The 15,664-nt window shown below is 40.7% G+C and overlaps 1 protein-coding gene and 1 long non-coding RNA gene across 6 annotated transcripts in view; one reads left to right on the top strand and one right to left on the bottom strand.

Moving 5' to 3' along the window:
- Positions 1 to 446: 446 nt before the first annotated feature.
- The window catches only part of ENTPD5 (ectonucleoside triphosphate diphosphohydrolase 5 (inactive)), a 21,457-nt gene continuing 6,239 nt past the window's right edge, over positions 447 to 15,664 (bottom strand). For all 4 annotated transcript variants that reach the window (XM_084521454.1, XM_084521452.1, XM_084521455.1 and 1 more), the window contains exons 4-14: positions 14,617 to 14,760; positions 14,161 to 14,236; positions 12,581 to 12,616; positions 11,593 to 11,681; positions 8,882 to 8,961; positions 7,275 to 7,336; positions 5,745 to 5,846; positions 5,020 to 5,160; positions 4,616 to 4,672; positions 3,460 to 3,575; positions 447 to 3,275 (exon numbers count right to left, since the gene is read on the bottom strand). In XM_084521454.1, coding sequence (XP_084377580.1) covers positions 3,189 to 3,275; positions 3,460 to 3,575; positions 4,616 to 4,672; positions 5,020 to 5,160; positions 5,745 to 5,846; positions 7,275 to 7,336; positions 8,882 to 8,961; positions 11,593 to 11,681; positions 12,581 to 12,616; positions 14,161 to 14,236; positions 14,617 to 14,760 — 990 coding nt within the window. In that variant the 3' untranslated portion in view covers positions 447 to 3,188. The remainder of the gene's footprint in view (positions 3,276 to 3,459; positions 3,576 to 4,615; positions 4,673 to 5,019; positions 5,161 to 5,744; positions 5,847 to 7,274; positions 7,337 to 8,881; positions 8,962 to 11,592; positions 11,682 to 12,580; positions 12,617 to 14,160; positions 14,237 to 14,616; positions 14,761 to 15,664) is intronic.
- LOC311437769 lies at positions 7,351 to 11,394 on the top strand. Of its 2 annotated transcripts, none has more exons than XR_014693694.1 (2): positions 7,351 to 8,926; positions 10,994 to 11,394. It is a non-coding gene; the product is annotated as an uncharacterized lncRNA (long non-coding RNA). The 2 variants fall into 2 exon arrangements; XR_014693695.1 differs by having other exon boundaries at positions 9,662 to 11,394.

Here is a 15,664-nt window from a genome sequence, read left to right as displayed (position 1 = left end):
GTGTCTTAAGCCACCGAACTGTCTATGCAATGTGCTTTTAATTTGTGCCTTCTGAATACAAGACAAACAGCTGCAAACAGCTTTCTGGGTTATCTCCTGGCATATGCAGTGCTAAATTTTGCTAGTTACAAATTTTGCTGCTTAATTACTTTCAGTTTTCCCTGATGTGACTTCTGGAAGTGTTATTTTGTTTCTGGGTTTTCACCACTTCCTGGACTCAAAAAGGAGGGGTAACTTTCAGCAGCAGAGAGCCAACTCCCGATGGTAGATACCTATGTTTTAAAGTTCTAATCTGTCTCCTTCACTTTTCCCCCCGCCACTCCCTTGGTGCTTTATTTAATAATGGTGTTTCTTGTGGAACTGGTTAGTCTTAAGGGCTCTCCAATATAAAAAAAAAAGATGCAAGATAACATCTAGGAAAGAAGACATCACCACAAAGTTATGAATATTGTTAAAAATGCTTTAATTACTAAAATAGAAATTCAAGATATTCTGTCTTAGGTTCCAAACACCAGCCTCCTGTGTTAGACATTTGAGACTCACAACATTGAGTGAGTACTGCTGCTGGGCACAATTTACATGTACAGTTAACCAGTATCAGGAATTAACACCACAAAGAATTCAACATAAGTTTTTGACTGAAAACCATTACTTGTGCTTCTTCAGTCACACATACTAGTCAGTTCCTGTTAGTGAGGATAAAAGACATTACGAAGGAGGAGATAAAAATCAGTGATGCAAGCAAAACTCTTCCCTTAAAAGGCTGCTTAGTCTTTAAACAAATAAATAATCTCATTGCACTAGGGTAAGTGTGAGGATGTGACTGGCTTCTCTATATCCTCAACCCACCTTTAGTAAGTAAGATGTAAACAGCAGGGGCCCAATTCTGCAGTTTCTTGCAAAAGAAACCTTTGAGCTGAGTTCTTGTTTCTCTTTTGACTACAGCATCAAGCCCCTGACAGAGAGCAGCAGTTAAGCTTCAGTTAATGAATTGTGCCACTGACAAATGAAGGCCCTGAGCATTCAGATTTAATGCAACTTTGGTACGGGCTAGCAGATGCTCCCACCTAAGATTTGTAGTACCGGAGTTTGAGGCAAAGAACACAGAGAAGAAGCTTATTCTACATGGTACCTATCTTGTTCTGGGCATCCTCCCTGCAGACAAAACCACACCTCTAAGTACTCCTCAGGGCTTGTGTATATTCAGTTGGCAGATACGCTGCTGCTTGTGCTTTACATGTGATGTCCCACTGTGCCATACTGTTAAGATCTAGCCTCGCTGCATATGGCTCTTGGCCCCAAGATCTAGTAAGAGGGTTTGTTGTAGCACTGGCTCAGACTGGAAGGCTTTTAGATTATTACATGAGTTAACTTTCAGGAGTAACGCACCTGCCAATTAACCACTGCAACCTTCTTTGTATTTTCCAAGAATGCAAAGGTGAAGAAAAATGTTCGCTCAGAAGAAAATGAACATGTTTTCAGTCACCTTGTTGTTGAGACCTGACTGTATACTAAGTTTTGTCAAATATTAAAGCGGGGAAGAAGAAAGGTTTGTGTTTGAGAAGAGGCCAGCATTGCGGCTGGACTCCACAGTTAACTTTCCTCGTGTTAAAACAGAAGCTCCTAGTGAAGATGGAACAGAAGCTTGGTCTGGCACTGAGGAATTTCCCAACATGGATCTCTTAACAGATTCTGGTAAGGAGCATAGGTAGGATGTTCACTTCATGTTTCAAAGAAACAGTCTGAATTTACAGCAAGCTGTCATGTGGGACAGGTACAGGCAGCTTCATACCCACCCCCTGGACCCCTATTGCTGACTAAACTTGTTCACTCAAAAGCAGGCCTTGTATCCTAGTGCCATAAAACCTGAGATACAAAAATAGGGTAACTTAATCAGCCATAGTCAAATTTGCACTGCTAACAAGGAAGAGGACTAATGTTCACAGTAAGGCAAAGTTCTAAGTCTCCACTGCTTGGCAAGATTAACATCCTTGGCGCGTTAGGATGTGAGTGCACTAGTTCCTCCCCTGGCTAGGCATTACCAGTTATTTTCAAATCCAGTTTGCAGAGAAGGTACTGTGAGGGCAGTCTTGTGTTTTACAGAACTGGAAAAGGTGATAGCATATGGGCAGGTGCAAATGCCTGACAGGAACAAAGTGTTCATCACAAGACATGGGTGAGTAAAAGCTTCGCTTAGTCACAGGGTAATACCTCTCTCTTCCTAAAACTTGGGTAAATTCATCTTTAAGTTACACGTTCTGTGTTGAATAGAAGATGGTCATAGCAAAGTGAGCTGTTACTAGATCAGACATTTCATCTGAATGCATCCTTAATTTCCTTGTGGGTGTAATGCGACAAGCATTTCTTTTGGCAGTGGAGTTTAAGTATCTGGCGGTGGTGACTAGTTCTGTGCCAGCACAACTGTGTGTTATGACTAGATGGTAAATGAACCAAGTTATCAGGTCTGGTTGCCAGACATACTGTATGGCTCCAGACTTATAAACGGCAGCACAAAGGTAGGAACACAACAGTAGGTCACACTTGCTGTTTAAGAAACTCCTGCTGCCTAAAGAAATATGTGGTATGGTACAACCTGTGTTTCAGCCAATACCTTTCTGAAAATCATACCCAAGGAGTGCTTATAGCAGGCCCCTTGAAAGACTGGAATCTTCCTGCAATGTATTAGCTAACCTAACAGCTGGATATTTGGAACACTGAGGCTGGAAGCATCCAGAGTTGTTCAATTTCCTCTGAATGACTGCTGGTGCCATCTTTAATTCCTGTATTTAATGTCTCCCAAGCAAGCATCAATTCTGTATGCCTTAAAATAAAAGGGAGGAGAAATCATGTGTATGTAGTTTACCACCATGTGCCAGGTATACTGTGCTTTTAGCAATGGGATGCTATACAAATGTGCTGGTGAAAGCTGGCTTTGAGCCCCTTGCAGATACTCTGCTGGAGTTTAGGCTTTTTGACTTTCAAAAGGCAGCTTCTGGATCATTTACGACAATCACAATTATAGATTATACTTATAATTTCATTATGTGTGATGCCACTCCCAGGTGAAGATCTGTTGCATAGCTTTGGTCCATGCTCTGTGACTGATTCCAGCTGAACAACATACCTGGAGATATCAATTTGCTTTCTCAAACTTTGAGGAATGCTGAAGTCCACAGGAATGTCTCAGCTCAATACGTTATCCCCAGAGACTGCAGTAAGTGAAAGGTAGCACCCAAAGTCCAGCTTGTCTCTATGTTGTTCACTTTCTTTGTTAACTATGAAGGAAGAAAAAGTAGTTCTCAACAGTTTTCTAGAGTTGTAGGTTGCACAGATAATAGCAACTACGACATAACAACACTGGAAAGATGTGGTAAATAGTTAGCCAGAGAAAGGAACTAGCATATGTTGATTGTTAAAGAAAGAGGAAAGACGGTTTTAGGATTTAAATCTTTTTCTTACCTGTAAGAGTGTGTTGTCCCTAAATCCAAAACCTTCCTTTAATAAAGCAGTGATGTACGTGAGATCCATGCAGAGGAAAGGACTTGCTGAGTTGTACCTCTCCATGTTATCACATACTAAAGAAGGAAATAAAAAAAAAAACTTAGCAAAATAAAAGAGCTTTTCTCTACATTATACACTTGAACTGCCCTCAACCTAAAACCTACTAAATCAAGCCACCCACTTCTATTAATGGGTACATATAATGCAAGATACATACTATGCAGCTCTTCTCTAAAGGTAGACTTTACCTTCTAGGCTGGCAGTTGTGTTTTTTTTGGTTTTTTGTTTTTCTTCATTTGCCCTCCCGTGCTACTAGCATGAGAGGGAAGAGGCTGTTGCCCAAACAACCTCTCAGTCACTGGAGCTGATTCCACACTAACGTTCAAGAACACCTATCCAAAGTCATCTGAGTTTCTAGGGAAATTATCTGAAATATCATTGAACTGAGGTGCTATTTTAGAAAAAAATCTGTCCTAAGCTACATAACTAAGCAAATCTGATGACAAAGATGGTCTACTATTATCATAAGGATGATCATAATTGAGAGGTACTATCTTACCCTGTAGCCTAAAGGTTTAGCCATAAGTAGCACGGAGAGTTTTGTGGTTTTTTTAAGGAGGAGGTATAAACTAGAAATTCAGAAATAAGGTTGGGGAGGTAAGGAGATGCAGAGGAGGCTGTCTTAACTTAAACAATCTCTATTCTCTTTCTCTATATTGTTAGAGATTAAAAAGGACTTAAGGTGACAGACTAACAAGTCAGCATTCTACTAAACTCAGAGTTGCAGTTTTACAGATGACCTTCATACAGCAATTATAGGAAACTTATGCCTCTTTGCACTGATGTCTATCAGCTACCTCCCTTCTGTTATTTCCTGAACAGAACTGCAAAGTTGCTAGCACGCTGTCTCTTGTCACTGTTCTTCAATACCTTCTTTTGCAGTAGTTAGAAGTGTTGGCTAACAAAAGGCAAGTAACAAGACATGGGCATGTAAGTGGAATAAAGGCTAAACAGTCTTTTTCTGAAGCCGAACACATTAAGTACTGCCTTATGGACATAGGTATTTTCAGTGATCTCTCCTCCCCACCAGTATCCCAAGTCTCACGTCAATTACCTTCTTTGGCTTTTCTTTCAAAATCTCTCACTTCCAGAACACCTCCCTGTTCATAATCTGAAAAAGAAGAGGTGAGAAAACATCATCATAGACCTGAAGACGTTTGAGTTCTAAATTTAAGTTGACTCTAGAGTACAACTCAGTGATGCTGTACTAGGAATGAAATCTGTTGGTAACAGGGAACAAAGCTGCAAGTCTAACTGGAGTTCAGAGCACAAGTCTCATCTGCCAAATTCTGAACATCAAAGCTACACTGAGGGATACATGTTTATTCCCTGAATGCACTTGGTGCATTTCTTCTTTCTGAATACCTTGCCTTTTCCCTGCTCCCCACAGCTCGTCTCCATGGTTCTACCTTCTGGTTGACGTGCTTGCATTTAATAGATTACCCCAAACCAATTTACCAATTAGGTTGGTGTCAACTGCTCGATCATAGTAATAGGAGAAAGCGTAGAAGGAACTTCCACGAATCTCATCTGGTTGGTGCAGTTTCCCTTTGACAACCTTAAGTACTTCCAAGTAGCAAGGCTTGAATCCTGTTTCTCCTGTCAGGACAAACACAGTCAGGGTGAGCCAAAGAGGCACATCCAGCAGATGGAAGAATCACTGGCAATAGCACTAAAAGGGAAGAAGCAGGGATTAAAGAATCAGAAGAGGTCAGAAGAGCTTAGGTATCCTCTCCATAGTCCAGTGTGACACCTGCATGCAGCAAGGACTCCAGATCACCATCATCAAGTGGAACTGGTTAGAATAGCTCACAGCAATGTATGAAAGGTGCGTTGAGCATACTAGAGTAGGTGCATTAAAAGCTTCCTCTGCTTCAGGCAAAGCTCCCATTGTTATGTTCTGCGGTCAGCAGAATCTCATTTACATTTGCTACCGCTTGCTAGATAAAACTTTACTTTCCTTCCCCATCATGTTGTAATTTACCAATCCACTCCACACACACCAAATCTGCAGCTCAGCAATTGTGTTCCACCCCACTGTAAGGCAAAGCAATGTCAGTCACTAAATGGGTCTGTTCTAGCCACTGATAGGAGCAGCTTCATGCACTATTTGCAGCATTAGGGATAGTATCTTTAAGAAAAAAGATTTGTTTTACAAGAAACCACAATTTGCCTTACTTTACCTTCTTTGTTGCCACCATACCGGTACTTCACTCCCCCAAAGTGCCACTCTGCTTCCAATTGCTTTGGCAAACAAGAACTGCGGAACATTTGTCCATCCACAGCTGGAACAAAACCAGAGGGGAGAGTCAGAAAGGATAAAATTTAACACAGCTGTCGATCAATGTATAGAGATAGAAAAGACAGAAAGATCTTCATTAAGGTCGTCAAGCAAAAGTAAGGAAATCTGAATTGATATATCGCCATTAACTATGAATTGAATTAAACTACCGTTATGAATTAAGGTGTTGTCTCGGTCTGGAAAAGTTGTACTCATTTTGCCCTGCAAGCTACAGAGCAGTTAGGCTTGTCATTTGTTAACGAGAGATAAATGGTAGAAGGATATCTGGATAATGGCTTATCAGCATAGAAGACAAACAATCATGAGAAGTAATTAAACACACATACACAAACCCTAACAAACAGCACGTAACTGACACAAGCAAAACAACCGAGCAAGGAAGTCAGAAACTTGTAAGACACTGATCAGTGGCCACTACAGGAACTGCTAAGTATAGCCTCGAAGAGGTTTAACCAGAAATACTGTAACTGACAAGAAAACATGTTTGTTGTGGCCAGCACAGGTCTCATAGGAAAAAGCAGACTTCTGTGGAACATTTGAGGGTGACTGGACGAATGTGCAAAACTTACTACAGGATGTTTAGAGGAAGGATCAAAGGCAGGGAAAGGGGATCAAAATGGTTCAGGGAACAGAAAATATTGGAAAATGGAGAGGAGGATAAAAGGGGGGCAATCATAAGCCCCTGTTCAGCACTTTTTTCTGACTGAGGCCTGTGACCAGTAAGTGTAGTCCGTCCTATCTTCTTAAGCCCTATTCCCAACTGTTTTTGTTTTTTCTGACGCTTGTTCCAGTAATTAACACAAGCTTGTCTATCCAGCAAGTAAGAAGCCAGGTGGGAAAATCCCAGGTTCTGGCCAGAAACCAGACAAAAGTCCCGAGGTCTTGGCATGGGTATTAGAATGACTTAAGGTGTGGGTCAGAGACTGGAAAGACTCACGAATCTATGTGTTTGGTTTAGTCAGTGAGGGTGTGTGTGATATGCCTGTGGACTTCAAGCTAGCCAGTAAATAGGAAAGGAGGTCTGGGGGAGCCTGAGGAGGCAGCGGACACCAGAAAGACCTGTGAATTGGCTTGGCCTAAGCAGTCCTTGGGAAAAGAACCTATTCATGCTGTTTGCATTTATGTGCATGCTGGTAAAGCTGTGCATTTGTGGCTGGCTGCGTCTTTAGGATATTTGTGTGTCCACATGTGCAGTTCTGGAATTTGCACATTAGCTGAAAATGGAAATATGGAAAAGCATCTCCCTCACAAGACACTCTTTTTAAAAAGTGGTAGGCTGTTTTTGGACAGATCTATAGCAGGAAAAGATGTATGAAATACAGAAGTGAAGACACAGGAAATGGGCTGCTGACACAAGACTAAACCTACCCATCTCTTCAGAAATCTTAGATGTTCTGTCATCTGAACGTACCTTCCATATTCAAAGCTCCGAGAGTTGCTAGTCTGGCAGCTTTTAGTCCAAAACCCAAATAGCTGCAAACAACAAAGTAAGACATTACAGTTTAAATTCTTGCACATTTGGTATGCTTCAGCAATACCCTCCTCTTCCTAAATCATGGAACACCCAAAACAAATTTCCTTTCTTTGCTTCCCACTACTCTACCCTCTCTAAAGTAGTTGCATATGCAAGAACAATTCCAAGTACCAGACGTACAAATGCCTAGACACAGAGCTGTAAAAGGGGTAAATCTAAAACTGCAGAAAGTGATTAGAGATGGTGTGATGTTTCTATGAGACATTCATTGAAAAGCATTCAAATGAAAACATTCATAAAAACAAGGGAGAAAGAAAGATATGTGAGGAGTGCATGGGGGATAGTATGGCCTTTCGTATGTCGCGTAAGACTATGTGCACTTAGGGCAGAACTAACTGAATTGCAGAACGTCCCACTAAGAGGAAGATGTGCCTTCATCTCTGACTCCGCAGAATACCACTGTACTCACTGCAAGCTAGGACTGAGAACAACTTTTATGAGAAAGTCATTACATGTTGCTGGCTTTAACAACACAGTTAGATAAAAAAAAACTGTTGGCCTTTCATTTCCTCCTCTGTGTTTGGCTGTCAATCCCTTTAGTCACATCAATACAAGCGTTTACAGAATAATCAAGGTTAAATTAGCCTTTATCTCCCTCATTTTAAGGAGATAATTTTTAATGTCAATTATTTCAAGTGATATAATTTATTGCATTGGCAAATAGAGCAATCAGTTACCTTGGTAAATACAAGCAGTAGGAGAGGAGGACTTTTAAACCAGCATTGTTGTCAAGTAAACATATTCTGCAATTAACTGAGTTGACATTCTGCACCCCACTAGTCATGGGCTGAGACCAAATCCCTACTATACATAGTTGAGTTCTCACTGGACTATAAGTCATGCAGGTAAACTCTCTGGATATCACTGCAGACATCTCAGAAACTTGTTAGCTTAACTCAATAAGTGCAAGTAAATTCTTTCAGGCCAAGACTCCCCTCAGATGGTTCAAGAATCTGTTGTGCTCCATGGTGTGTATTAGCTGCCTGTGGTTGTCTTGTTGGTTTCTATCAGTCTAGGTTTTAATTTTTCGTCTAGTTACTGATGAGATAGGCTATTTAGAACTAAGAACTAAACATAAGAAAGCCTCAGGTGGGTTCTCTTTCCAAATATAATCAGGTTTAATTCTCACTGCTGGCATGGTATCTGCCTTTCTGCTTGGTCCAAAATATTTGGTTTGAATCCAGTAATAAGAATTCTCCTTAAATATAGTGACTCATAATGCGTCCTCTTGATCTGATGGACTAATATTCCCTTACGGTGATATTAACCATAATCCTGGAACATTTCCAGTCTACTAATATCTTGTTCCAGTTCAACTAAAATATCAAGCAGATAAGAAATGTAGTAAAAAAAAAAAAAAAAAAAAAAAAAAAAGTCATGGTCCCAGCAGCTGGTCATAGAATAACACAGACATTTCTGGTTCGCTCAGGGGCTGTAGAAAGATTGATTCTCCCACTGGAGACAGCAGCCTTTTTGCTCCTCACCTGTGGGTATAGAGCTTGTAGGTGCTATTAAACATTTCAAATGAGGTAAGAAAATCCCCAGGGCTTTCCTTCAAAGTTTCCTAAAAATTAAGTAGAAGAAGAAATCTTTTAGTTTTTATTAGGCAACAAAAGATAAATGATGAAATATCACAGATATACCCATAGGGTTTACTGCATGCTCAGCTGATCTGCTTTGAAAACAAAAAACAGTTTTCCAATGGTGCCCACTGCTGTAATATTTGCAATATTTAACACTGAGTTTATTTATATGCATCTTCGTGTTACTGCAACGTATAATAGGGAAGTGAAACAGATCAGGATGAAAATATTTTCTAATTCAGGATACCTGATTTTTTCAGAGTACTTCTGTGTTTGTCTATATATACACACACACACAGACCCCACTGAAATCAGCTGCACTAGCACTGTGAACTTTTGCAAGTCAGACTAGCGATCTCAATTCAGGAACTAGGAATAAAAAAAATTTAAAAAAAAGCTAAGTAAAATATATGCCAGATTTTCCCCAAGTTAAACAACTTGCTGATACTTAAAGAAACACTGTGCCTACTCACTCCCAGTCTTAGTGCCGCCGCCTTACCTCTTGGTTTAAGTGCTTCCCTCTAAACTAAGCTCTTATTTCACCACCTCCAGCCTTCCTTTCAGTGTTCCCTCTGCGTGCACCTCTGCCCCACTGGTCCCTATTTCCTTGCCAGACTGACTCTCATATTTGGTAAACCTGAGCCAGTTTCAGACTCTTTTACTGTTCCTTTCTCTTTCCAGTTCCTGAGGCCTCAGTCCCAGTTTGTGTCTTTTCTTTGCTGGGGCCCTCATCTTCCCATCCCTTCTTGGCACTGTGCATTCCTATCAGTCACTCTGCTATTCTGGGCCAAGCAGCAGAACCTGAGAGGACTGAACCTTCAGAGTTCCTGCTGCTGCCATTCAAGGAAGCAGATACAGCAAAAGCCAGATCTGCAGTCATAGAGTCCTAGACAGAAGCCTGCCCAAACCTGAAAGAGATTTGGCAGTATTTAGCTTAAATCTCTCCTGTACAAATATGAACTAAGGCTTATTTTGGTCTTTGGGTAGATAGGGTGCATAGGAGCATCAGTGACATCCTGGACCCAACACATCGAGATCTTGCCAAATTTTGAGTTCTGTTCCTAAACCTTACATCACAAAAACTTTTTAAAAAAGGAGAGTGGTGAAAAAAAATCGTTTGGATAAACAACTGTCTTCCAACCCTTGCTTTCAAGAAAATGTAAAAATCTTCACACACTCCCCAAATGAGGCAGGCAATCAGACAGATGATTATGGAGGTTTTTTAAATGTTTCTAACTTTGGCAATAGCCAAACCATAGAAAGCGTAACATGATTTTAAAACCAGGTCCTTACAGTTACCATTATATGTCCTCTGTTTATCTGTAAACCTGTATTGCATTAACAAATCTCCTGGTATTACAGTGTTTTGTCTAAAATAATACAAGAGCAAACATGCAAATGCCTCAGATTATAGAAGGGAAAAAAGCCTCTGCAAATCTAAGGACAAAATTCTGTCAGATGGGCAAAGCTCTTCAGAGACATCCTGAGCTTTGTTTGTGCTTTTTGGTGTGAACTTGACAATAGAGGCTAGCAGCAGACATGTGCTCTACTCATTCACACCATTGGTCCTGCAGCAGCAAACCCTCAAGGCCTTTTCCTGCAAGGCTGCAATAAGTTTGAATCCTGAGCTGCAACCCAGCATACTTCACAGCTCCGTTTAGTCTCTAAACCCCTGATAAGCAACACTCTTTCCTGTTGGTCCAGTGCCCACTTCAGCAGGTGTTATCAACACAAAACAGAGGACAAGCCCAGCATCCTAGAGGCTCTGCTGAACACGATAAGGTTGCACATCAGGTTTCAACATGACCCACCACAGCAGAACTAAAATATCCTGATATGAAAACCATGTGTTTTGTGGTCCCCAAACACCTGTTTGAGAATTTTGATTCATGTAAACAAAATATGTTAAACTACTTCAGAAATACCAAGAGTAACAAAGACAACTTGACAACACTGAGGTACAGAATGCTATATTGCCCTTCTACTGCTTAACATCTATGTTATCTTTTCAAGCAAACGTTGGACTTGGATCCCAGTTCAAATTGTTTCTAAAGAGATACAGAATTTCTGACAAATCCAGCAGAGATGCACTTGGGACCAAGATGGGGATTCTCACAGGAAATTAGAATAAATAAGAAAAAGAGAGGTTGGCTGTGCTATTATAAATAAGAACATTCACTCCATGAGATTGCAACCTCCCCATAACGCTATTTAGGGAGGATCTGCTACCAGACTGGGAGGAAAAAAAAAAAAAAAGAAAAAAACTCAGAAGAGAACCTAAATTTCTTGTAAAAAGCAAGAATACTCCCTGGAAACACGCTACATTTATCGAATGAAAAGTAATTATCTGCATTCAACGGGCTTTCCCAGCCTGGGTCTAGAAAATAAAAACTGTTTCTCTTTGGCTTTACCTATTTGCTTGCTTTCTTTTTCCTTCGTCCTTATCCATGCTCCTCTGTCTGCAAAAGCCTATCAGCCAACTGTTGATGTCAAAGCATACAGATCACAGTACATCACAGATGCTCTGCTTGTGCCAGTGCTGACAAAATGAAAGCACAGAGCACAGCAGTGCCCACATCTCCCCACTGGCCTTGAGGTCCCAACCCACTCACCTCGAATCGTGGCAGAAATGTGATTTGTGTTGAGGCTCCTCCCAAGTCCAGGGTCCCAACAGTGTGCTGGTTCTGGCCAGACAGCTGCCCTGCAAACAAAAACATGCTCAGAACACCCCAAAGTGGCAAAATGCTAAAACGTGGATACTGCATGTATGTTCAGGCAACCGAAATGTTATCACGTTAGCACAGCAATACAGGAAGGCTGAGCTGGCCTTCAAAGACAAAAGCCATCACAGAGAAAAGGTTGGCAAAAAAGACGATATTAAGAAAAGATTCATAGGATTTTTTTTCCCTTGATTCCCATTTCACCTCCAAAGAGACAAAAGCAGATAGATCTTTTGGTATGCAGCAAAGGCTGAAAAGCAAGAGAAAACATCTTCTGTAGAAGACTGCTGGAGAGTACATAAATTCTGTAACTACCATACAGCTGGTGAAGAGCAGTAGGAGAATAAGGGTACAATAAGAGCAGACCAGTTATTATTTGTCTTCATCCAAAACAGCTTTTTTTTTTTTTTTTGCTTGCTCATGTGGATACTGCAGTATTGATTTTTTTTTTTTCTCTTCACTAGATTGCACTCTCAGACCTTCCTAGAGCCAACAGGGTTAAAGCACCATGGTGTTCCCTGTTAGGCCATGTTTGTTGCATAATTCATGCAACAATGTTGAATGAAGAACACGGTAAAACCCTGTTTCCCACCCCCTGGCAGATTGCAGTACCAACCCCCTACATACATTACAGCTTGCCAGTGCCTCCCAGTCCTGAGTAATTCCTGGCACCTTCTGGATCAAGATGCCTTCATCTTGCCACAGTTGTGGCTCAGCCTCCAAAACACAGTTTGCCCAAGACAATCCACTGCTTTTGCATTGTGCCACAGTGTGAAGGAAAAGGAAGGTATAGCAGCCAAGGCAGAGGAACTTAGGGTGATCACCATTGCAGAAAAGACTCAAGTTCATGTTTAAAGTGAAGTTACACAGAATTAGCTACCTGTCAAAAAGTTCACAGTGATCCAGGCTAAAATTCCTGCAAAGAGCGAAAAGGAAAAAAAAAAAAATCACTACTGAATACTCTCATGATCTCCTGCTCAACTCTTATCACCACTCCACGTTATTTATTTAGTAATGATTTCCAGGTAATGTAATATAAGCACCCCAAGATTTCAGACACTAATTCAAACTTACAAATAAATGATATGATGCATTACTGATGTATTAAAACTTCATAAGGTGGGATAGGTAGAACATTCCTAGTATCTATGCACAAAAATCACTTCTAATATCCAAACAACACACAAAGAAGCAATGAGCAGACACAATGTACAAGTTTCCTTGGGCACTTTTTTGTCAGCATTTCAATTTCTAATCTGAAAGTTGCATGGACACTGCTCTGTGTTTGTATGTTGTGGTTTGTGTGATTACACTAAAAACAGTAGCAGCCAGTAGAACACAAACAACTCCTCTTGGACTCCAGCAGCTTTCTTAATGTTGGGGTGATTATCACCCAAACACTGGCAAACGTGTGACAGCACAAGAGGTGGGATTTTTAAATAAACCTTGGCAAGCTACACTGTGCGCTATTATGCCTCCTTGGTCCTGCTCCCTGTTAATGCCCCACTTCTCCCTGACACGCACTTCATCTGTTCATCCTAGTGGCATATTGTGCATTACACCATGCTTCATCCAATATTTGCAGACTTTTATGTTCCTTCTCTTTTTCTCTTGGCCCATATGGACAGATTTTGCTCTTTAATCTGTCTCCATGTATTGGTTGTTTAAGCTTCATGATAATTCTTTCTGCTTTTCCTGAACACCCTCCAACTGGCCATAACGAAGTGTTCAGAACTGAATGTAATATCACAGATGGCTCTTATCAGACATCCATACAGAATTATTACCTGACTGTTCTCCAAGGTAATAAAACTGGATATGAAGCCAAAATGCAACATTGGTCTGTTCTGCACTGCAAATTCATTTACTAATTATCACTCACTCCAAGCCTAAAACGTTTTTTTGTATTTTAGATTATTTTCTGTTACTTTATTAGTTGCATTTTTACAATCTGATTTATTTTTATTATTATTATTCTACCACCTATTTAGATTTCTGTTATTTTAATGCTTGACAATTGTCCTTCATTCTTCTCTAATAGTCACAATGCTTCCAACCTTACCTCAAAATTGATGAGATAATTGTAACGGATTATTTTTAATACTGACATTGCAAAATTTACTAGGCGCTTCCATAAGCTTCCTAGCTTGCTGACATCCATCATGGAACCTTTCAGAAGTGGACACCGTATTTATTTATTTCCACTAGTGACCACAAACAGGCTTCCACTGGTTAGCCTGCATACTTGGAGATGAGGTTCTGACTGGGAACCTCAGGAGGTTTTGGAGGAACCTTCGCCTAGCTAACTCATAGAACTCTCTGTGTGGGGCTAGAAACCTTTTCTTCTTTCTTCCAATTTAGGTGACCATTTATCTCTCCCTCTCACATTCAAGCAAGACCTTTCTCTTGCTTACTCTCTCCCCCTCTTTGCTTTTGCTTTTTCCTCCTCCTAAAACATACCTTCATAAGACCCATCCATGATGCTAACACTGTCTTCTGGAACAAGAAACGGTGATTCCTCAAAGACTTCTTTCACCTGAAGAAAGAAATAATGATTCAGTGCCTTGGTCCAAAGAGTCTTGCTCTGCTCTGACAGCGACAGAAAGTTTTCTTTTTTGCAGTGGTAGAAAATAAGACAGGACTGTGTGGTAGACAAAATGCTTCCTCTTCCAAGGGCCGGTAAAGAAAGAAAAAAGAATCCTAGGTCTGTCTCCTTATGCCTCCTATCCACAGCAAAGCAAGAGGATTTCAGGACTATATAAAAAAGCATGAAACTTACAGACTTCACAGACTGTCACGGGATTACAGTCACTTTTCATAGCTGAAATTTGCTGATGGTAAACAGACTGGAGGACTCAGGCATGAAAAATGAAATAGGGAGAGCAATACTGTTGCACCAAGAGACCTTAGTATTACCTCTAAAAGTAGAGCCTGAGCCTTCTCCTCTGACAGTAAACGCAGTCCAGCTGTGGCTTTTAACACTACCGGGGTCTTCTTCCAGAGATGAGGAGGCACAGCATCTATGGCCATGTCCAGCAATCTTTTGACAGTTTCAGCACCCTAGAAGGAAAAAGAAGTTGTTTTACTTACAGTTACCTCCTACAGGCCATCAGGAAATGACCTTCCCAATTCCCCCTCAAAACCAGTAAAACCAGTATTCAACAGCAGAAAATATCTCACCCGCAACCAAAAGAAGCATAAAAACTGTGCTAGGCATCTCATACGAGGAGAAGAATATCTGCATTTCAAGGTCATATATATTCAGAGATGGAATTGAATTTCATTGTTTGTGGAAAGTATTTCTTGAGAGGATGGAGGGAGGCAAGGGAACTGAGTATCCGACAAACCTAGACATCTTGTAGTACAGTGAAACTAAATGGTGCAATTACTGACTGAAGACGCAAAAGTCAGGGGGAATGTCTGCAGATTTCAGTAAGTGTAATATAAGAATTCCAAGTGAGCCCACAGAAAGTAGTTTAATTATAATGACAGCCGTAGAGAGGTTACCACATGAGGCACAGGCATCACTGCTGGGCTCCTGATTAGTTACACTGCTCTAATAATTACAGTTTGGCATTAGCAATAAACACTGTCCTATGAAATTTCTAGAAATGTCTTCTGGGGAAGATATTTCTCCTCTCCTACCCAATAAACAAGACAATTTAGTGAAATCATGGGAGATCTCATCAAAATTAAAAAAAAAAAAAAAATCTCAAAGCCATTCACTCTTTCCTAACGTTTTGCACTCAAATTCCTGCAGCACTGAATGCAGCTAAGAAAACTGAGAAACCTGCTGCTCTCTCTAAGCACTGAGATTGCTAAAGCACACAAGGGACAGGATCTAATCTATCACTTCCCTGACACCTCCTTTAGCTTGTGAAAGAGCTTGCTGTCAGCACAGGGGATCTGGGAAATGGCAACTTAGTTCAGGACTGGCCCTGTGCATCACAACAGGATTCTTTTA

Source organism: Aythya ferina (genome assembly GCF_964211825.1).
Source record: "Aythya ferina genome assembly, chromosome: 5".
Lineage (NCBI taxonomy): Eukaryota > Metazoa > Chordata > Aves > Anseriformes > Anatidae > Aythya > Aythya ferina.
Note: the sequence above shows the minus strand (reverse complement) of the source record. Positions and strands in the feature narration are given on the sequence as shown.